The sequence below is a fragment of the Dendroctonus ponderosae genome, unplaced genomic scaffold (genome assembly GCF_020466585.1).
Source record: "Dendroctonus ponderosae isolate FM_Combo_2020 unplaced genomic scaffold, Dpon_F_20191213v2 Dpon_F_20191213_8, whole genome shotgun sequence".
Classification (NCBI taxonomy): domain Eukaryota; kingdom Metazoa; phylum Arthropoda; class Insecta; order Coleoptera; family Curculionidae; genus Dendroctonus; species Dendroctonus ponderosae.
In genome coordinates, this window is record NW_026019016.1 from 1,071,104 (window position 1) to 1,095,160 (window position 24,057).

General features: G+C 36.8%; 1 protein-coding gene across 6 annotated transcripts in view; it reads right to left on the bottom strand.

Moving 5' to 3' along the window:
* Nucleotides 1-24,057, bottom strand: part of LOC109544786 (serine/threonine-protein kinase tricornered) — a 46,429-nt gene that overhangs the window by 11,852 nt on the left and 10,520 nt on the right. The window contains exon 1 of one of the 6 annotated variants that reach the window (XM_019915121.2): nucleotides 16,286-16,693. The exons of 2 other annotated variants lie outside the window; for them this stretch is intronic. In XM_019915121.2, coding sequence (XP_019770680.1) covers nucleotides 16,286-16,337 — 52 coding nt within the window. In that variant the 5' untranslated portion in view covers nucleotides 16,338-16,693. Of the gene's footprint in view, nucleotides 1-2,067; nucleotides 2,483-13,036; nucleotides 13,058-14,045; nucleotides 14,069-16,285; nucleotides 16,694-24,057 lie in introns of those variants that run through there. 3 more of the 6 variants (XM_019915124.2, XM_048669269.1, XM_019915120.2) reach the window with 3 other exon arrangements.

Here is a 24,057-nt window from a genome sequence, read left to right on the forward strand (position 1 = left end):
CAATAGCGCAACTCAACACAGTGAACATACCGCATAAAATTTGGTTCATTTACATCGTCCTAAGTGGAAATAATACGGTAAGTAATGAGAATTAATTTGCGCAAACCGACACGCTCTAAAAGTGCGCTATAGTTTGCTTTTAATGGAAACATGTAGGTTGACAAACTTTACGACGGCCCGTTTTATGGCAAAACGAAAAATTAAAAAGCGCATAAAATGCAAATAAATTCAAAAAAATGCAATAAAATTTTGTATTAAGTTCATATTTCGCTTCAAATGTTACTGTTAGGTTTTTAGAAGGTTGTTAAAGAATTATCTCAAAAAGTTGCGTCACAGTTTTACCCACTCACACTTTATACAAGTGGATTTCTTGAAACGCTTCAAGCTAGTGGACACAGTGATTTCATCTTCTAATGGCCTTTCCCGTTAATAACATTTTATAATTTCGTTTGCCAGTTAAAATCAGCTTAACCGCTCAATGAATTTCAATTTTTAAACCCTATTTGTTCTGGAAAATTACCGAAGTTAAAACTGGAACTTTTTTCAGGGAGTAAAACGCCAGACGCCGTGTGTTTCTTACCGCTGATTCGCACCATTGTTTGTTAAACGATAATTAGATTTTTTAGTCAAAACCGGCTGTATTCGAACGTGTCTGTGTCCCATTTAAAAACATGTTTTCTAGTCAACCTGAGCTAATGAGCAAATTAATTTGTTATTGACTTGATACCTTTTGTTTACTCTCGTTATATAATCGGGTTTAAGTTCTAGATTCTTCGATGAAAGTACGAATTTTCGTTTAAAATTGTCGGTATTGACCAACAAAGTGGGCCAATTACTGAAGGTTACCAGAATGGGGCTGCGATCGATAAATCGTACGATTTATTGCGCACTTAGGGCATGTTGGGAATGATTGCGGGTTGAGAAAATATTTGGGAATTTCGGGGGTTCCGATGAAAATAAGTCGTTCTTGGACGCAAATAATTGACTCTGGGCTCATCGTGCAATGATCTGATCAATGATGATAAAGTATGGAAATTTATACTGGTTTTACTGAAATTGCACCAATTTATTGCGAGAACAATATTCAAGCGTAAAATCGGAAAAAAGTGCGTGGTGTACCGGTGGGTTGAAAGAGTCCAGTTGAACAAGCTGGCTGGACTGATCAGCTGATTGGCCCGGATTTTCGTCCAACTTGGCCCAGAAGATCGACTTTCACCAGTCTGTCACGTCGTACATCCCAACACCATGCAAATGAGCACCAACAGCGACCCATTTGCATGCTTTTCGATCGTTTCCAGTTCCACAAGATAGTACAGAGCGGGACAATGATGCAATCAACCTGTATCGACGACTGTCGCCAATGTGAAACAAATGTTCGCGCTAAAAACAAAACTCTGCGTATTCAATGTCGTCAAATTGAATTTCTCTCGGCGGCGCAAATTTGATTAGTGTTTGCATTCCAATTTAAAAGTCCGCGACCAAAACGTGGACTTTTTGTCTGAAAACGTTGCGAAATTAGTACGGTGTTTGTTTATGCTTTATTTTCCGTCTTAGTTCAGCTTAAAGAACCAATTTTTCATTTCCATCAAAATAAAATACTCTTTACAATTCTTGAAGCAGAAACCGCTTTTAACATTACGATTAAAACAAAGTGTACGTTTTTAAAACTTTGAAGGAAAAATTCCGCCTGACATACACAGGGTGATATTTGGACTCCCAATGGATCAATTTGAAGACAATGATTAAAATAATATTGTATAATATATAGATAGATAGATATAATTGTATATACTTTCCTGACTGTGTTTCAATTCAAAATCAAATCTTGGCATGCATTTCTGAAAATGCATGCCAAGGCTTAAAGCAGCAACAACGCTACATATAAATATATATTTTAGAAAAACTGATGATGGTGGAAAAATACACCGAAACGTATTTTGATTAATAAATAGAGACAATAAATGACTGAAACCCAGGAATAGATTTGATTTTGAATTAAAATAAATGCAAACATTCTCCTTCAAATCGCTTTAATCTTGCGTTCTGCTTAAGGTTGATGAAAACTACCTTTCTTATTATTGGTTGTCACTCCTATTCTACCACATCCGGCTTTAGCCAATGAGAAGCAATACACGAACATGCACCAGCAGTTAACGTTACATATCGCGTGGAAACGTTGGAAAAGAGCCAATCCAGATTAGCGCGGATAAAAGCCGAAAAGTTTGGACCACTTTTTTACATCACGAGCACTGAAATGGCGTGTGGCTGCTAACAGTGGACGGGCTTCCGGTGCTGGCTAGAAGAAACCACCAGGAAACTGCGGTTTTTCGACGAAGACGATGACGATTTCGTCACGGCAATGGGAAAAACTGAAGGCATGACAAGCGTCCGCGTCCGTTTCACCGGCTTGACTACGGCAAGAATCGCGAAACGGTGTCCACGTCCAGCCAGCCGACGAGACCTCGCGCACCACAAAACTGTTACACCGACCAAAAAGTTCACTTATGAGAGAAAAATTCGTGTTTTTATCCGATGGTCATTTGTCCAAATATTTCTTTTCCTAACTGGACACACTTACAAATCGTGCCTGATAATGGACATGCAGTCCAGCGCTGATCTTCTTAGATTTGACCAACAGATGTTAATGGCTCTATTTTTACAACGCTAAAACCACCGTTTGCTTATTCGACGCAATCGGTGAAAAAATGCTAAAAACGTTACGGGAAGAAATATTGAACAACCAAAGAAGGCTAAATAAAATTGGGAACAAAACCAAGAATTACCCAGACATTTTGTTGATAGCTTGCTGCTTGTTAGAGTGAAATTTCAACAAGCTTTATTGATGAAACGAGAATTTTGCAGCTAAAATGTTCAAATTGGACGGTTTTAAAACGGTTTTTCACAAAGAAAATAAAATCGGATCTTCAACTGTTGAAATCTTTAGCAAATCAGGCCGATATTTTTCCGTTACACTCCAAGTAAACTGCTATCGCTTTAGTTGAATTACGCCGATGATGGACTTTATAAAAACATCCATTTCTCAGATGAGCATTTTCCAGCTAAAAATCTTCCAACTGGTTGCTTATATGTTTTTAATCCAGAAAAATTAAGTCGAATATTCAACTGATAAAATTTGCGACAATTTTCTATTACTGTCCAACTTAACTTTTATCTCTTCATGTACAGAAAAGTCCATTTTTCAAATAAACATTTTAAGCAACGCAAAAATGAAATCAAATCTCCAACTGTAAAAATCTTCAGGAAACCAATGCCTACAATTTTCCCCTACTCTCCAACTAAATTGCTATCCCCTCAACGCAATTATACCGATGTTGAACCACCCTGTATATATTTTCGGAATTTAAATGAAGTTTTCATTGACGCAATGTAGAGTAAAACTGTGTGGCCACAGCTGATTAATATATAAATATGTTAATGCGTTATGATTATTATTCACATTCACATCAATTTTACAGAATGTTGCTTTTGAGCTCTTGTCCTTCTATCTACCATCTCCTACTCTGCAATTCGATCAATTCTCTCTGTCGCGCGCAATAAATAAATAAATTTACATTTCAACTTTGCTACTGTAACAGACTGATGCAATTAAACATTTTTTTCACACAATTTTTCAAGGGAGATTTTCGCCCTTGAATCCTCTGAATACAGAGTGATTCAACGAAACGGGAGCGTGTTTTACATATCAAAATAAGGAAAAAAGGTTGAAATTTTAAAAATTATTCGAAATACCGGGTGCCAAAGTATTTTTCCTTAAAGCTCCCTGAGTTATTCACAAACTTGAAACATTCGGCCAATTTATTCAATTCTTTGGTATCTGCATTAATTCCTGGTCTTATGTAAATTTGAAATTAAATTTAAAAAAAAATGATCAATTTCCTCAGACTCACGATTACCAACAGAAATAAAAACCATTGTCGGCTACAAGCCCATTTCCCTATTGAAAAAAAACACAAGTTCCACCTCTTAAGAAACGTTACGTATTGGCGTAAAAACCTACGAAACACCGCAAAACTGGCGACTATCGATTCGTATCAACGAATTCAAGTTTAGAAACAGACCAATTAGGAAACAACCTTGATACGCTGCTCAATTTTTGACCGTGCAAAAAAGTGTGTTTCGTCGCTATTCAAAAGTACATTTTGCCTCGATCGGTTTGTTTTCCAAATGGCGAAAGGCGATGAGGAAATGGGCATAAATGCCGTTGTTCTGCAATCAATTAACCTTACTTAGGTCGAAACTTGCAATATCGATAAAGCGCTTTGATTACTTCCCCAATTACGACACGGCCGGGTAATTAACCTAGTTTAGACCCTTGCACAAACCCTACACATCAGAATAATGCGTTAAGAAGCTACACGGTAACAAATTGCGAAATTTACATTATCACGATGGACTAGAGGCAAAAAAGCAACCAACTTGAAGCCCGAAAACGTAAAATTAGCAACCAAAGCCTTTCAAGTAGGCCTGTGTTGAGTTGAGCTTTCGAGTTGTTGCCGCTCTCTGAGCTAAAAAGTCATTTACCGATGACCGAAACTGCAATTTCAACATCTAAAAGAAAAGAGCATCAACATTTTTTACGAGTAACATTTCACCAGCAGCGGAACTGAGTTACTGCGCGGGTGCGTTGGTTTAGCGCACCAAACCTTCTGCGCAGCACTGCGCTAACTCCTAAAAATTAACTGAGTTACCTTTTCTGTAGAACCGATTGCTTGAAAATATTTGATCTAAAACGGGAAAACCGAAAATTTCAAGTAACTTAAAACTTCTTCAATGCCATGAGGGTGAAGAGTTTTCCAAATAGTTGATTACATGCTTTTGCTCTAATCGTTTTTTGGGAAAACTTTATTCTTTCGGAAAAAAAACAAGAGAACTTTCTTTCGATTTTGTCCCAAATTCAAAGGTACAACGAGTATTCGAAAAAGACTATAAAGACGAGTTTTGTTGTAAAACCGAACTCGTATTTTTTTTGCACAAGACTCAGTGGCCAATATTTTAAAGTAAAACGTTTGGAAAAAGCGAACTTTTCTGTTTAGAGAGAGTTTTGTTCAGAAATATTGACATAAAATTGAAGAAACCGGAATAAAAAAAAACTAAATTATTCACAGCGACGAAGGAGGCGACTTTTCCAAATAATTGTTTATTAACTTCAGCTTGTTCTCTTCGGGGAAATATTTTTGGAAAAACCCAGAAAAAACTATTAGGGTTTTGTCCAAAATTTGAGGCCGCAAAAGGTTTTTGACACATTTTTACAAAGCGGTTAAGAAGGCGAGTGTTTAGTGATAAAATGTATTTTATAATTTTTCACAGAAAACATCTGAATATTGTCAGTATTTTTAAGTAAAACTAGAAAATAATTTTTTTAAAACGTTTTTTGCGTAGAAAGAATTGCTTAAAAAAACTTTGCTAAAACTGGAGACCTGAAATTTTAAATAAACTTTAAAAATCTCCACAGCTATGAGGGTGACGAATTTTCCAATTAGTTTTTCGTAAACGTTTGCTCTCGTTCCTCTGGCAGTTTTTTTAAGACAATCTTAATTACTTTCGGTCAAAAAATAATTTAAATTATTTGGTATTTTTGCCAAATACGAGCCTGAAAAGGGTTTTTCCTGCAAAGCGATAAATGAGGCGAATTTTCCAACAAAATTGTTCTGTCATTTGTGGTTGAAAAGATTATTATTGTCAGGAAATTAGAAGTGTCACAAAATTATGGGTTTTTTGCGCGTTTGATTAAAAACTTTTAGTTTTGGGATCGGTTCTTGAGAAAACCTTAATGATTTTCGGGAAAAAAACGGGAGAAATTTATTGTCGTCCCGAATTCGACACTGAAAGTTTTTATAAAATGACTACAAAGCTATAAATTTATTTTGGATTTTGTCGTGCAAAAGACTTCCAGATTGTCAGTATTTTCAAGTGAAACTCTACAAAATAGAGCGTTTTTAAGTGGAAAGTAAAGCAAGAAAAAAATGCAGTCAAAACTAAAAACCCACAGTTTTTTAACAAACCTTACATTCTTCAGAGTAATGGGGGTGACGAGTTTTCTCATTGATCTATTATAAACTTTCGCTTATTCTGTTTGTTTGTTGATAAAAAAATTAGTTTATTTTTGTCCCAAATTCGAAGCTGGAAACGGATTTCAAAACATTTTCACAAATTGGCGAACGAGGCGAGTGTTCTAATCAAATTTATTTTATAAATTTTTGCAGAAAATACCTTAAGATTCTATTTTAAGATTTCTTAAGACTATTTTATTGTTGTGTATTCGTTATTATTGAAATACTTAATTGAATTTTACGCCTTATTTAAGTGCAAGACCATGCAAGTCTAAATCTTGATCTTGCGTTGCTCATCACTGGAAGAAGCAAACAAGATCAGGAATTGAATAATTTGATTTTCTGCATTAAAACTAAACCGCTGTAAACTGCATATGCGCCACACTGCTTGATTTCGTCTGGAATTAACTGCTTTGATAAATGCGATGCCAAGAAGTGAATAAATTCCTGCGGATCGTGTACTTTGCACATCGGCCTAGCAGAAGACTACGGCATTAATTTATTAAAACTGTATTGTATTCTTCTCCGACCACAGGAACGTGACTCGAGTAACGGTTCCAGTTTAATTTTCAACAATTATTGCAGTTTCATGACCGGCCATGTCTCCGACACATGTATTTGTTTTAATAACAAAACGACAGCGTTTTCGAAAAGCCGGTACTGCTGATCGACGCTAATTTCACCGTGTCGTCGGCACTTTCTTGGCCTTTTTCACCTCTTGGTGGCAACACGCGTCCATTTTGCCGCAGAACACACTAATTGTGGCGTAACATTACGTAAAAAGCCACAAATCACAGCCCAAAACACGTGTTGTTGTAAGTACAAGCTCGCCTATTCTGTGTCATGTTCTCAGTGGTGGTGAAAGTGAAACCTACTTAATGAACCGAATCCAAAGTAATTTCAAAATATGGGCTATGGCGTGGCTAAGGTTAATTGTTAATATTCACTTTCCCGTTAGTTGCGATCCATCTACTTTACTAGCCTGATTATTGCCAACAGGGAAAGTTATAATGCGCTCACATTCTTGCTGCCCTAAGGGTGTAACATTATGGAATCGAGCAGGAACTCACGATTTCCTGGTTTGGAACCTCAGTTGCTCAATTTTACCGTAACGATAATGATGATGGTAAACTTTGAGAAATACTGTGTAAAGCAAGCCAACATTTAACAGCAATTATTTGGTTTAATTAACAAATGTGTAATCAATCAAATAAAAAAAAAACCTTTGCTCCGGCCGACCCAAAATGTTTCGGCCTCAAACAGTTTCAAACGCCATAAATATAGGAAAAACCTTGATTTATCTAGAAAACACTCAAAAATCATTCCTGATTCATCTTCCGTCCTTTTATGACTTTGAATGCACTTTAAACCAAAACGCTGCTTCAAGTGTACAGAATTTCAATCTTTCACAATCTTTGGACCGCCGTAAAGCCTTAAGGCCAGTCGAGTTCAATTTAACCAAGCAGGATTTCTGCCCTAAATTTGAAAGGGCACAATGACTGGCAACTAAAGTTCAAAGTGTCATAAACACGAATAATAAAACCCTGCATAAGCAAGCGCCAGTTTTAACCCATCTTCATTAAGCCGCTGTTGGTTTGATTGTTGTTATTGATTTTTCTTTGTTAGTTGATTATTGTTTTTCTTGATATTCCATCAATCACGATTTGTTCAATCCCATTGCAAAAACCATTACAGCTTCCGTCCTGCTTCCGATACAGCACGAGATGTGAAATGGAAATCGTCCCAGCTCGTAGAGTTCACCGAAACAATGGTTCTTGTTCTGGTCGCATGAACTAGCGAAAATAATGATTCCTATGACGTCAGATCCACTAAATAGAAAAAGAAATTGGATGGAACACGAACTGGGCACGTTCATTGCTGATTCACGTAATAGGAAATGGAGTAATCGAAGGCAAACAGCTGTAACGAAAGTTGCGAACGCACTAATCGCATTGGAGAATAATAATTCGAATCATCTTCTCGATTATGGAGAGAATCGAATAATTCGATTAACTGAAGAAACGAAAGGAGGTGCAATACGAGACGAAACAATTCGATTGAAAAAGAGAGAAAACTGAACACATTGTGTGTTTTCCCTTAAAACTTTCGCACTAAAACTCAGCAAATCAGTCAGTTTTTCCATTTCCTGGCAATTGGAGAGCCCATAATGGATCATTTGAATATAATGTCGATCAAATCGTTCGATTATTAATGAAGCACAATTTGAAAATCACATTTCCATCTATTTCGGTGGAAATAATCAAGTATCTGACCTCAATACTTGGGACTTCATATTGCATAAAATCCCAATCCGTTTAGCATTGTCGCTTATGATAATCACCTTGGTTTATTCCATGCATGTAGTTTGGCACAATCGATACTTTAAGAATGTGTAAATGTAATGAGCTTTCTATTCTAATTGCAGAAAAAACTATGTATGGCAAGGCCCAAAGATGATGGACTGGCAATATTGCGCTTTTTGTTCGCACTGAAAAACGCTAACTAGGAAAGATTGCTTATTTTTCTTCATGAGGCATCTTGTGCTCTCGGCCGATTCAGTTGAGTGAAAGAGTGGAAAAATGAGGCCAAAGCGATGTAAATTATCAATTTTCTAGTCGGTTTCTTTCGAAAAAATTAATTGCTTTTCTACATGGAGTTTTCAAGCAACACTCTCGTACATTTTCATCCAAACGCTGTTCCATAATTCATTCGAAAATTTATGAACATATCTGGCAAAACCTATGCGATATCTCCGAGAAACCCTTCGAAAGCTAATATGGTAACGATGTGGGTTCATGCCCTTTTCGTATTGAATCGGACCAGTTTGCGATGTCTGGCCCTGAGTTCTCTAGACTCATATAACCGAAGAAAACGCACATAAACCGGCTAAATTCATGCTTCGACTGATAGCGCCGAATCTCTTACCCAGCTTATCGCCCATTTGTTACTGCTGACAAAGGCATAATGTAGCAAAAAATACATTTCATTCCACCACTTTTATTGGCTTGTTACAGGACAAGAAAAATAGGGTTTTTCAATTGTTGAAATTGACAATTGGAACAAACAAAAAAGTGGCGCAGTCGGTAGACTTTGTCTAGAGATGATCAAAGATCCTTAATATATATTGGTGCGCGTAACCAAATGGAAAATGAAGATAGCTTCCAATTGATTTACAGTGCAAAAAATTATATAAAATTTCGTTCTAAACCAGCATCAAACAACAAAAACGTGGCGCAGTCGGTGGCGTTTTGCTTAGAAACGATCTAAATATAGATTAAAATATCATTAATTCCTATCCACGAACGGAATCGGAAAAGAAGTTGGGAAACTCTTCAACAGAACATTGACGGAGGATATTTATATAAATTACAAACGGAAATTAAATGAGAAATTAATACAGATATGGCTGATCTTCTCAGATCAAATTGAATCACTAAATTCGCATAAAAGTGGCGCAGACGGTAGGAATTGCGTAAAAACGATGTCAAAATAGATTGGTGGCTTTCCTACCAGATATGGGACATTCTTTTAAAACGTTCCCAAATAGTCTGGTAGATTGCAATTCATCAAAAACATATTTTAACTCAAAAGCCGCATAAAATCGCAGGAATTACGAATAAACATTGAGTTCTTGGCTGTGGCATTTGTACATTGGCAGTTTTTTCACGTTAAAGCATCTCAACTCTGGACATTTTTCCGCACCAGTTAACATATCTGAAAATCGGTTGTAATTAGGAAACAAACCTGACAAGCCTTGTAGTGCTTCCGCCAAAGAACAAACCATCTCCGCGTAAGGAAAACGGTGAAAAAGGAATAACGACTGTTAGAAGACAAAAAGAGAATGACACAAAGAAAAGCGAGCTCGTATTGAAGGATGTATATGGGTTTCCTACTTGCAAAAAAGCTCTAATGAGATTAAGAATCCGAAGAAGATGGCACGTAAAAGACGCCAAGTGTATTTCCGCAATTAGACAATGTTGTGGCAAGGTTTCCAGCTTGATACTGTTCAAAACCATTCATCTCAAAAAACAACAATTCCGAATGGCTGGGACAGCTTGAGAACGTATTCGAAAGAGCCCAAGAATTCGGGTACTTCGAATCAGGAATATTCGCGTTGAGAGTTTGGAATTACAGAATATTATTAAAAACTTCAGTTATTTCAGCAGAAGACTGGTGTTGGCTATCTGATAAGGCTTAAAGTCTTAGGGTAGGTTAAACACTACCGAACACACCCTTAAACATGAGCTTGCCAATCATGTCTTGCAGGAAAAATGTAGAATAAAATACCTGTTATTTTCTCAGACAATTTGGAAAATTGGCTTTTTGCGCCCATAATCGAATACAGAAACCCCTGGATGTCTGGGTAATAATGCAGGAATTGCGCCTGCAAATCGATTCCGAATCCTACCAAAGTGTATTGATAGCAACAAAATACCGACGAATTTGGAAAAGTTTTACTGGCGCTCGGTTTTCCACTTGAATCAATCGATTACTGAATTTTCATAAAATGGCAGCCGTTCTAAGATGAATCTGGCGCTTTTATGGCGCTGTAAAAACAAAGCCCTCACGCTTGCAATGAATACTGCACGTAAAGAAGGTGAGGGACTGGAAAAGGTCAAAGGTTTCATAAAAGCGGAAACTGAAAGGCTCGGCCATCGATTATTATTGTTTGCCCGCCTCGTGCAAGCCATTATATATTTTCAGAAGTTGATTCCAACAATAAATTTGTTCACGTTTCCATCAATTTAAATAGGATGTTTCAATGCTGATGATAAAAGCTTTCAAGACATTGTGCCATTTTTCTTTTTCGACTAAAAATAGCTCAATTCCCATGGATTTTTTCTACAAAAGTACGCAATTTTCGGAGATTGAATAGAACATTTTATTGCAAATGTTGGTTTTCAGGCATTAAAAAAACGTCCAAATATCAAGGCTTTAACAAGAAGCGTTTTTAATACATTTAGTGTTTGCCCAAAGGTGAGCGCTTAAAATAGCGCAAGGACAGCGCTTCGTTCAGTGGTGTCATGCCACCGTTTATGCACGAATGTTTTTTTTATTAATAAATTTTGACAAAAATCCCATTAATTTTCCGTGTTGCGTATGCCAGTTTACATAACGAAAAGCCGGCTTAGCCCAGCGAATAAATTAAATACCAACTGAAAAATAGAGACTTGCAAACTAAAGAATAATGAAGGAAAGATTGTTAGACCAATGAAGAAACCAGAAAATAAAAAAGAGAGCACACAATGAACTAATAATTAATTTTACCGTTTTTTTCCCTTAAAATTGAAAATTTAACTCAATTTTCTGAGCGTACACGCTCCAAATCTCCTTGGAGGTTTCGCTCGTTGGAATCAAGACCGATCGAAAAATATTCATTTTAAAAATGGCCTGCCATTGACAAAAATTGAATAAATGCGCCTTGATTGTGGCAACTTTAAGTAAGAAAACGTGTAGCCTGTACAAGGAAAAATCCGGGAAAGGTGTCGACTTTCACCCATTATCTTCCAATCCTTCCAACAAAATGAAAGTCCATTATAGTACCTGTGAAAAACAATGTCGCCGATTTAAACCCAACACAAAGAAAAAACGCAGGTTATATTCTAATTACCTTTCGTGATAAGCACGGTTTAATGCACCCGATTGATGAAATATCCCGAGGTGATTGGGTTTCTCTCACAATTCATTCGATTTCCCATACATTTTCAATAGGCACACTTACATTCAAACTTTCAGCAAATTATTCGTCGATATTTGCTTCTGGACACTCTCTATAGTTGATTAATCCCGGCAACGATCAGTGAATCATGCCTATTCCAAGAACAAATCGTAAACACGAAAAGCAGTTTTAGGTAAGTTACAAGGTTAGAATGAATGCAAATACATTTATATTGCAAATGCAAAGCAGCGTGTATTTTAATTCAGATTTTGGTTGTGACACACTTACGAATACATACATTATTTGCTTTGTTACTGTTAAATCGTCTAGTTTTGCAATCGAGCTTACGCATATAGCGGGAACAATGACGATTGTTTGGCGTTTTATACGATTTTTTCGATTATTTTTATTAAAACAATAATGAATGCCGACGCATTTTTATAGGATAAAAATCTGAGAATCAATTTCATAAAATAATAAAGGATGTTCAATTAAATTTTGAACAATATCAGCACATTGAACAGAAAACATAGTAATCTGTAACAAGGAAATATTCATTCAATATAAATTGTCTCCGGCTTAGTATTTTGGTTAGATTTCTTTTTATTTGAAAACTATTCTTCTGCTTCTATTGTTTTGCTCAATTACCAATAATTATACTTTCAATATTTATATTTTCCTTGTATGTACGTCGAACCCCGATGGCTGCATACCAGCTCACGAACGGTTTTTAATGAAAACATCCAACAAATAAATGTGTGTCAAAAATTAAATATGCAATTAAAACTGTAAAAAAATAAATAAACTAACACACGGGGGAATTGTGATCGTATCGAAACAACAATAATGTATGCGAAACATATTGACTTTAACGAGGCCGTGAACTTGTTTCATTTTTTCGTAATTACTTGATATTCTGTGCACGATTTACGCACCAGTTCAGTGCCCACTTTTCTACATTAACATGTTGAAAACTCTAATTGAACTTAGTGGAATGAGCGATTACGATGCGGATCAGGAAGCTTTCTTAAAAGGCCCTTTCCAGACAGAGGAAAACATTTTAGAAGACTCTGAACTGAAATCAATTTACCTGTAACACTATTCCCTGACTAGGAAAGTTGTAACCAGAAACTTTACCAAGGAGAAGTTGTGTAACGCAATTTCTGGGGCTTCTCAGGAACAACCAAATTGGTTAAATGGAAGTTGGAACTTACATGAGTATTTGTATCGCTTTCTGCTATTAAGACACCAATAGGACTTACCAAAAGGATTTTTCTTAGATTAATGACCCAAATAAGATGCTTACCAAAAATAAAAATGTTTAGCCTGCATTAATCTGGTCCTTTACGTCGATTTTTTAATTTTTCTTCTACATACAAAAGAGATCATTTCCCAAAGCTTTCAGTTGAATGATTACCTACTGAATAGTTTCTAAAACAATTCCATCGAAATAGCCAACTATTGGATCCAGGCCAGACAAAACACGTGGAAACCGACATTTTTACCTGTTAACTTTTCCGACAATAAACTGCGACGCCGCTGAATTTAATCACGAGCTTTCCATTGATTTATTTTAAGCGTTAGAATGAAGTTCAGTTTTTCCGCCGGATGCTGTGGAGTTCAATTTGTCAACCGAATCTAATGTCGTTTGTTCAGTTTAATAACGGATTTATTTATTAATACGATGGATGTCTCAAGTCTGAACAGATGTTCACATTCAAAGATAAAAAAATTCAATACCTGGAGTTTCCGCTTTCGGCAATCGTGATTTATGGATGATTTATTAATTATTGAAACCTGAGTGAAAGTGGACGCTTTTGGGAATATTTTTGTTTCTTGGCGGAAACAACCTAATGCAGTCATAAAAAAAGTTATATAATTTTTAAAAAATATTCCGGATTTTAGCCAAAAGCTCGAATAAGCTCTTTTGATCATAATCCAACCCTTACATAATGAAATGCAAAGTGCTTACCTATTATCGGTCTAAAAGCCCTTGTAATCGGGATTCACATTCAATTTATCTAGCTAAATAGAAAGTCGCTTGCGCAACGCGATTTTTGCAGGAAATTCACGAAAATGTAATGAAAAACACTCTTCTTTAAGCACATTTGCTAGCCGACCCGATCGTCCACATTTCCGTTGTTTTACTAGAAATATCGTAAGTAAAAAAGTATCGACGGCATGATAAGCATCACAGATAATACGAATGGTTCATATAGATAGACAGATAGACAAAAATAATATTTTTTTGATCAAAACATTCGACACCTGAGCGTAATCAAACATTCTGTCTGACTTCATTCATTCATCCTTACCTTAAAATTGACTATTTTCACACTTTGGCATTTCCTGAGAAAACTAGAAACTTTTGTAAGACGATGTTTCACTTAAAATAGGGCACATTTCAACGCTCTATCTAGTAGGAAACACTAGAGGGCTGCTGCTCCAAAGGTCCTCTAAAAATGAGCAAAAATCTAATCGCGGTTTTGAAGAAATCGACTATTTTCGCACTTCTTAAGAAAACGCAAAACTTTTGTAAAATTATGTTTGATATAAAATTGGCCACACTTTAATACCTTGTTCAGTAGAGGAAACAAGAGGGCTTTCAGCTTTTTCATTCTCTAAGTATGAGCAAAAATCTAAGCACGGTATTTGGAAAATCGCCTATTTTTGCACTTTGGCATCTCCTGAGAAAACTGGAAACTTTTTGACCGTTTATATATATTTGTCATTTATTCAACATCCTCGCATACAAAGCAGGCAAAATTAGGGCCTAAAAACAATTTTTTATTTATTTGATTGGCGCTGGATGCATTTTGTCGTAAACATATGAATCGCAATTAGCGACATGCAAATGGCAATTACAAATTCAGTGTTATTGAATCTTGTATTACGGATTGTTAAGTCCGTAGGAGTGACTTCAAGGCGAAAAATAATTTCCATGTGTTTTTAAATTGTTTCCAAGCGATCGCTAATTGTGGCTTACGCAACAATTTTCATTTGTTGTCGGGTTTTCTTTGTAATATATTTTTTACACGCATCCTATAAATAAGTGTTCGCACATTGTCAAATCGCATAAACGGTGTTCTTTGTTGACTATATAAAAAAACGTGTAATGATAGTCTTAACTGAACTGGTTTGAAAAGCGGAAAATATGGGGAATAAGTGTTTTGTGGCTGTTAGAAGAAAATTATTGAGTTTTTCAAACCTGCTCCTCGGGTCAGAGAACAGCAGTTTTCTTCGCAAGATCGCAAAATGTGGATCCTCAAGATCTACCACCTTTCACAATTGAGATTAAGAGTGACTTTTTGGACTAGTGAAAAGTGGATGGAAGAAACAAAAAAATCGGACAGACCAAAAATGTGTTTAAAACTGAAAATTCCTACAGAATCATGGTATGGTAAATTGAATTCGACTGCAATTTTTTAACACATAAAATGTGTTTTGAACAGATAAGTTATCCAGTTATCTGAACGCATGGTTACATTGCAAATACGTGCATCAAACGAACGTCAGCAACATGTATCGATTTTACTCGAGAATTACCACGGATTACTTTCACATTTTCTGTGTTTAACAAACGAGATTAATGATCTTTCAATTTGTTTTTGCCTGTTAACTTAGCTGACTTAAATGCTTAAATGCGAAAATTCAGCAGGGTTTGTAATCCACAAACGTGTAAAGAGTTGCGCAAATTTTTGCCTAATTGCTTAAGAATGCTATTCAACACTAGTTGAAAAGTGATATCTAAGTTGGTTTGCATGTTTTATCTTGACGATTAGCGATTAGCATTAGTTTTGCGTGGTTTGTCGTTCGGTTGGCAAATGGGAATTGATTCCCCCTTTTTCTTTTATTTTGGGATTTCCAGCAATCGGAGAAATCAGGAAAGGAATAAATTTCGGCAAATCCCCAAAAACCGATCTGGGAGTTATTTATTGCAAGTTTCTTTTGTTCATCCGATAGCGGATGGATCTCATTCAGTAAGTCTTTTTACGTGGGTTTGCCATTAGCTCGTGAGTGAAGTGGCATTTGAATTTCATTTAAAGCAAAATTAGTGAAGAAAATGATAATTTTTTTGGGGTACACAGCAGGTGTCCAACAAATCGTTTAACAGTCACTTTGCACTTCGACGTCCACTTGAGAAGCAAATGTGCCAAAAATCTTATTCGGATAGAACAGTGGATGAGTCAACGCCCCACAAGTCCGCTTTTCTGTTTGCTAATTCCGCCTACGACGCGACTTACTTTCTTTTGATCGTTCACTTTGCGGATCCTCAACATTGTTTAGCTGTTAGTTCATCCAGATACAGTAAAAAGGAGTTTTTGCAAAAAACAACCATTAAAATAAACCATTAATGCCCTGATATTGAGGCTGAAAATTTAAAAAAGTATTTTTGTAAGTAATTACTGAGTTGACGTAATTTTCTCAACGATATCGGCATTTTCCACTGCTTAATATACATTGGAAGTTGCTTAAACTTTCCACGTTGGCCACATATTTTTAAGCATGTTTTCTTCTGTGCAACTTTAATGAAAAATTCGCAATTGAAAGTTACCTGGTTCCTTTTGGGAGACCGTTTGCAAAAACACCTTACATGGGTACCACATTTTCACAACCTGCGTCTTTAAATAGTGATCAACAGCAGCACTCCGGTCACATTCTTCACGTTAAGGCCGGGCGAAATTTTCGGGAAAAAGGGAACAAGCAAGGAACCACCAGCAGCACGAGATCCTTCCACGCATGGAGCAAAACGCGAACCAACCGTAATTTCTAACTCCTAAACAATCGGGCACGGTACCAATTTGCACTAACCGAATATCTGGCACCAATTAAGGTCGGTTAATAACCGTGACAAAATACGGAACCTTATTAATGATATTGAACCGAATTCGAGTCGAACCATTCGAAGCTGACCTCCGCCATCACCTGACGCTTTTCCTCAACTTCACGTGCGATAAACCAAATCCACACCAAATTTTGAGGCAGATTGATAACACACTGTTAATGCTCTGTTGTCGCTACGATTGTCGATTAGATTTGCTCTTATCAACAAAAATAATTGAAGGGAAATGTTATGGATCATGTTAAATAATGACTACAACGTTTCCGCCCTTGGAATGTCGCATTTCCTTTGAAGGTGCAAGCCGTTCGAGCGGGCAAAACGTCCGGAAGACGACTAAAATATTAAAGTTAAATACAATCGCTGCAAATGTATGATATTAATATGGCAACTGTGTGGGCAATCGCTAGATTTGTTTACATTTCGCGATTTTTCAATCATTTATCGGTATCGTTCCAAACCAACCAGGCTGGCAAGATTAGGAGAGGAAAAAATAGTCAGATTTTGGTACCAATTAACTAGTGTTTGCGGGTCCATCCGGTTCATAAAAACATCGGATTCGAACCATATCGCTTAACCAAATTGTCTTATCTTAAGAAAGCAAACATTATTTTTTTCGATGGTCATTATCGATGTTTGATTGCTGTGTAATTGTGGTTCAAGGTGACGATTTATGTGTGTTTTGCGGTGTGAACGGTTAATGGGCCTATTTCCCGCGACATTGCCCATAGTTCAGCAACGAAAATATACTTTTATCGGTTATCAGTCAAATGCTACGTTTTTTGAGGGTTTTCGAGTCATTTTAGGAACTTGGAAATTATTAAATGTTTCGAAAAGCTTTCGCGGCCATGGCGTGAAACCGATAAAGAAGTTATTCAGCTCTTTCACGGTTAGTTTTCTAGATTTGAATGAAATTGACGAGTGCAATTCAAATGATTTCGCAACATAAATCTTGTACAAGTTTATTGAAGTGCCCAAGCAAGTGCTTTTATCTTGCAATTTATCTCCAGCTAGTTGGGTCAACTTGCCAAACACTGCAAAATTACTTTGCATTTTCGCCTCAAGGTAAACAACAGTGAAAAAAATTCAATTGCATCCGCATTTCATCAACTCATCATCAATCATCAGAAGAAAAACAGCACACATTTTTTAGGCAGTAAAAGTTCTTCAGCATTTCAGTCGAGTTAAGAACGCCCAAAAATGGCCTGCAGTTAAAAATTGGCACAACGACATTTACAACAACTAATTCGAATGCAACCAGCTATTTAAAAACCTTTGTATAATGAGAGTTATTCAACAATCTAGCGAGTTACTGTATTACGCGAACGTGTTTAGTTTCGAAAAATTATCACACAACCTACTGACCCCGATAATGATGGCATTATTCTCACTAGCGAATTGTGCAGACACTTTCCATTGAATTTTCCGCTGAAAAAAAATCAGATTTTCTGATTCCAGCAGACCCTTCTTTACCAAATATTCTGCAGTCTCTGAATCTTAAATATAAAGACAAGAACTTCGTTGGCATTAACGATCCGAATCAGAAATCGTGTGTAAGATGATGTAAGATTACATGCTTTAAACATAAAATTAAACAAAATGAAAAATGACAAAGCTGTTCAGTTTCAAGCAATGGCCTCAAACTGTCTATCGTATAGCGAAACTGACGAATTATTCAAAATATTTCAAAAGTATCCATCTAATATGAACATTAATTTGTATGATTCGTTAAACAAACGAATCCATATTTTGAAATAAATATTCAATTTACTGGTGCGCCTGAAGGAAACCTTTGGGTTTCCGCACGCAGTTCATCAAAAAAATAATTTGGTTTCCGCTAAATTAACTATGACAAACATGCAAGTCAACTTGAGGAAAAGTCTATTAACAAACTATTACCGCACAGTTTGTTTTTCCAATTTCCCTGCCGAATATTAGATAATCATTTACGAATATTGTGTGCACACAAATGCAAATTGGTTACTCACACAAGATGAAAGAGCCCCTTTGATGGTTACGAAATTGTTGATGTTAGTCAATTGAATCGACAGTTTGTGGGCTGGAGTACAATCGAGCGTTTTTGGTTTTAAAGGTCAAGAATCGCGGCATTTTCCAAGAAAATCCTCCTGTTAAGTCTTGCTGTAGATTTATTTGAACAATCAGTGAGTTGTTTGCGTTTACAATTTCGTTTTTCACGTCTAAACCGGAAGTTATGGCAAAGTGGAGGGCTTCCCTGAACATTAATTCAAGGGATCAGTATAACATTTCCCGCATTCACTTGTCTTAAGTGCAACGAGCGGAAGAGGATCGTTCGGATATCTCTGGTATTAGTTTCCCTATTCCCTTCCTCCCAACGAATCTAAAATTCAAGGATTTTATTGGCTCACAGTGTAAAATATGTTTAACCATTTCTACCACTAATTATTTCACGAATTTTGAAACCCCGTAGTATTTCTCTTCCTTAAATCTGGATTTTCCGCAAAATTGTTTTCACTGAGCCTCCAACTTGTTTACTTTTCTGAATAAATATTTTTCTTACGCCATTAGCCTTTCCTTTGATCAATAGTCTTATCCTCAATAATTTTAACGACAACTCAGTTCGCTTAATCAAATTCTGATCCATCGGATATTAAATTTCTTCGGCTATTTTTAGCGGTTTCATTATTCCCGGCAATAATACGGATCCAGCGGGATAAAATACGAAATCCGGGATAAGCGAAAATAACTAGAATTATTACTAAGGCAGGCGCTCCAATATTTTGTGCCTTAGCAGTTTGCTAATTTAATTTAGCCATGTTATATTAATAAGGCAGGAATTCGCCCTAACAAAAAGGATTATGGGGAAAACTGACTTTCTCCACGGGAAATCCTGCGATAATCAAGAATTTTAGTGCGCAAAAATGAATTGTTTGTCAAAAGCATCGGGTTTCCACCAGTTAGAAGAGTGAACGATGCAAACAATTCGCGAATGTTAGCAAGGAATTTAAATTGTAATTTTAACCCTAAGTCGCATAATTAAATCTACTAATAGCAGCATATTTGATTACCCAAAGAAGTCGAAAATAGTTTATTGCCCGCTGCCGAAAAACGTTTGAGAGAAACAATGCCGTCTAAAGTTTCCTGGCCCGATTCATTTCCAGAGAATCTCTGCAGACGAGCCTCTCTAGGTCATAGAAAGCAAAACACCAGCAGGAACAACTGGCACTTGTCCAAAATAACCCACTGCGGCTTTTTATTGCTGCAACCCGGTTATTTTGAGCACCGCAAGATGATGGCGACATCGCAATGTGCGGAAGAAGTTTTATTTGCTTTAAAACTTGATCGTTTATTAATTGATAAAAAAAAACAACCGGGGTTGAAACCCTGATAAAATTCATTAAAATCCATCTCTTCGTCTTAAGTTGAAGATTTTTACCAACTTTTTGGTAAAAACATTTCGCAAATGTGAATTGGATCATTCTGGTATGAAACTGGCTGGTTGCAAATCAGCAACAATTCCGGACATAAAATTGGCAACACGCGAATAAAACTTAAATCAGATTTATTCAGTCCGGTATCGATCATCGCAGTGGGTTTTCCAGTAAAGAGATCTTGCCACTGAAACAATATTCCCAAACCGAGCGGCTGTTCTTTCGGCAGGTCTGATCCGTTTGTTAAACTTCCCGGGTTGACTGAAACTTTAGCGGCATTTCTCGGTTTCAAGCGATTTTTTCTGCATGAAAAGGGCCGAAACTGAAAAACCTTTTTCAGGCACAAAACACGAAAACAATTGGAAATTGGAGGTGCCTGACATTAGCACTAATCTAATTTGGCTCTATCTGCTAATCAAATTGGCAAACATACGAATTTTTTTCACCTTTTACGCCTAGCAGCATTCGTCCTAAGTGGATGTTTGGTAATTCATAGCTTATCCCTTAAAGTAACATGTGGGATGGTTATTATATCACAGATCTGTTTAGTAGGCAGACTACGTGCTGGAAATCCCTTGAGGATTCCAGTTTAGTAGGTAATGCCTGGGATTCCTGCAAAATCCCTGAAATAGACGGACTTGGAGATTATAGGCGAAATTCCGTAAACGCATTGAGAAATAATTCGTCTTAGGGCCGGTATCACGAGCGGTTAGCGAACTATCTCTATCGAGATAATTGCTACTTTTCAAACAAACTCCCTCAACACCTTTGAGTATATTCTTGACATTTTCCTATCGGTTAACGCCAGATTTTTATTCTAATCTATCGAGTCCAACTGCATTTAACGACTAAAATGCAGATGCACTTTTCGATCAATTAGCTGCAGTTTTATGTGCAGCCCATATGTGAACCGTTGGCCGCATTGAGGCCCCCGATCGTTAAATGTTAGTGCAAAAGACGTAAATGTTCAAAGTTTAGGTCACAAGACGGACGCCATCGTGGCCGTCATAAAGTCAGGCGCCGATGCATTCGTTAAAATAAATAAATCGCAACGAAAAATAAATAAACTGACGATTAAATCGGTTTGCAGTGCCAATATTGACGCAAAATAAAACGGATACGTGGTTTTTCAATTGCTCGCTATTATGAGTTGGTGACGCGAAAGTCACTAAAAGTCCAGCCAAAACTCGACTGAAAACGTGGGCCACTTCTAGCATCAAAAACAATGTTTCAGATACGAAAAGCTGCCATAAACTGTTCATTTTTCATCAGATTTAAGCATTTTAACTGTTTTTACGCGATAATTCTCCTCAACCTTCTGGGCAAAAATCTGCCTGTTCCCAGCGCGATTTGCTTTGAATTTTTTAAGCCCCAAGCAAAAAATCAGGCCACGGCCGTTCGTATCAAGCAAGGGAGCGAATGTTAGTTTGGAACTCCGCAAAAAACGCCGAATATTCCGAATACAATATTCATAGCTCCGGAAAAAACACTTCACTACCTTGAACGCATTAACTGGAATTGACTTTAAAGACTTTAACCATTAAAAAGAAGTAAATCGATAGCTTGACCTCCATAGTACTAAGTAGCTTTTACACACTTTTTGCCAAACTCGGTTGATTATATTCCCGTTTTTTCAATTTTAAAAAGCCGTTCTCTTCTTATCCAGCTGCTCACCGACTTCATTTTCCTGTCCACTGCAAAGACATCAAGTCAAACATGCTGATTGCGATACGCAAAGCAAATTACAAAGGAAACTAGTTGTTTCAAAGTCAATTTGAACAGTAATATATGTATTTTCAAGCGGGACTCGGTAAAACCTTTGCTTGATGACTTTCAAGTCGCATTTTCCGCAGAAATTAAATTATTGTTGTTGCTCAATTTACATGGTGTTTGAAATTATCCTCAATTGAGGGGGTGAACACGATGGCACATTGTTACTGTTGTTTTTCCGCCCATTATTCAAGTAAACCAACCAGAAAATACGGAAACAGTTGAGGAAATTTGGTAAACAAACAGCGATTACAATCACTTTACTTACATTAGGTGGCGATTTTGAACAAGACCTAAACAAAACATGCCTTCTTTTACAAAGCTTCTTAAACGTGTCTTATAGAATACTTACATGAATAGCATCTACTTAAGCGCTAACAAAAGGTTGATAGAGAAAAATTAAAATCGGAGAAAACTGAACTTTTTTTATAATAGAACAATCACCCTGTAGGTTCGATGGTACTTAAGCGGCACTGAAAATTAGGAAAACGAATATTTATTCGGTCCTTGTAACAGTACACGGTTACGCTGTTCTTGTTTCTGTGTGCACACGAGTGTCTTTGTTTGAGCGTCATGTGAACTGGGTCCCTTCTAGCATATTAATCGGGCCTTTTTCTAACCAAAGTAAATAGTGCTATCGCTTCAAGACACACACTTTGTTATCGCAATCGTAAAAATTAACAACAAGGGGATGAGGCAAAAGCCAAACACCCAATTGGACTTTGATGCTTCCAAAGTCTGCATTAAATTTTTTCTTCCGGTTTGGCCATCAGCGTCGTCTAGCAGAGCGAAATTTTCCTCCCATGTGCAAATAAATTAATTGCGCTTAAGCATGGGCCTCGAGAGCCACCAAAGGCACCGAAGAGCCCGATCGTTTGTTACCGTTGCTTTACATGTGCATTTTTTATTGTTTCTGCCTCCCACAAGAAACGATTTTTATGCAAAGCCGCGCAATTTCTCTTCTGCTGTAAGTGTGCAGTCACGGTCTTCGTCTCGAGAAAATGTTGTTATGATTTACTTCTACAGACTTGGGTCTAGAAAAAAATAGAGACTGGAGTGAACAAGACAATGAATCTAATGAAGAATAATAGAGACGATTATTTTTTAATAAATCGGTTGGAATAGACGCTTATGTGTATTGCTTATTGCTCAATCCGATGACATACTTAGGTAAAGTCGTTTTTATTACGTCAAGATTGCACAGCTGTCGATGAATTCGACTAATTGGAAAATGGTTTTCTCCTAGATTTACCGCATCTAAAGTTCGTTTTTAGGTCATTGTCGTATCTCGACATTTATTTTTCCCAATTTTTGCCTGAATCGCGCACTTGCCGGGCTTCCATTGCGACCAAAACTGCACTAAAAGGTTGCATGTATCAATAATTGAATAATTGACTCAATCACGCAACCTTACAGCTGGATGGCTGGTAACTTTTACCATAATCACTAGCTGGAGCTTAGGCAGTTGACCATAAACTTTTCTATAAATTTTCTGTGGCTAAACCGTCATATTATGGTTCAGTAACAATATATCTATGCAACAAGGTGAAAACTGCGTAGAGCGCAATTCTAATGCAAAACGCACACAAAAAGCCAGTTTCCTATTGAGAGTTCAAAAGAACTCCTAGCTTAAAACGCAATTTCGTGTTGCTATTTTTTCGAAAAACTCAGCAGATTTTCAAGCAATGGCAAAGCTGTTTAAGAAAATAACAATTTTTGTATAATTTTGTGTTTCAAAAACTTTTTGTTGGGTCTTTCCCCTCAAGAAAAAAACCAATCGAGCAATATGTGCTCCATACACTTAATCAGTTAATTAAATGGGGGGGTTTTAGTTGGTAAAAATCCGCCTTCCAGAACGATTTCTTCGATATTCAACTGATTAACTGCAAGTTCAGCATTTCGCTGACTTGGCTGGTGATTTGCGTATGAGTTAACCTAGATTTTCAATGCAGTATATTGCAGAATGGCGTGCGGATGCACATTATTTTAAGGCAATTTCAAGTAGGTTCCTTTTAGCAAAGACGCATTCTACTTTTAGTGTCTCGGTCTTCCATAACTTCCCTTCGAAGAACACCATAATTAGACCGCAAAGAGATTCGATTTGAAACCCAATTTCCTGATCGGCAACGAATAATGCCAAATACGGTAACCCTTAATTTGGAAGGTATGCATGATCAGATGAGTTTCCTGGCTAAACTAACGGAAAAATAATTGAGCGCAAAGTCGGGTCTATTGTTCATTCCTTTTGCCTAATTTCCATGCAACATGTAGGCAGGATTTCACTGGCAAAACACCAAATCGGTAGAA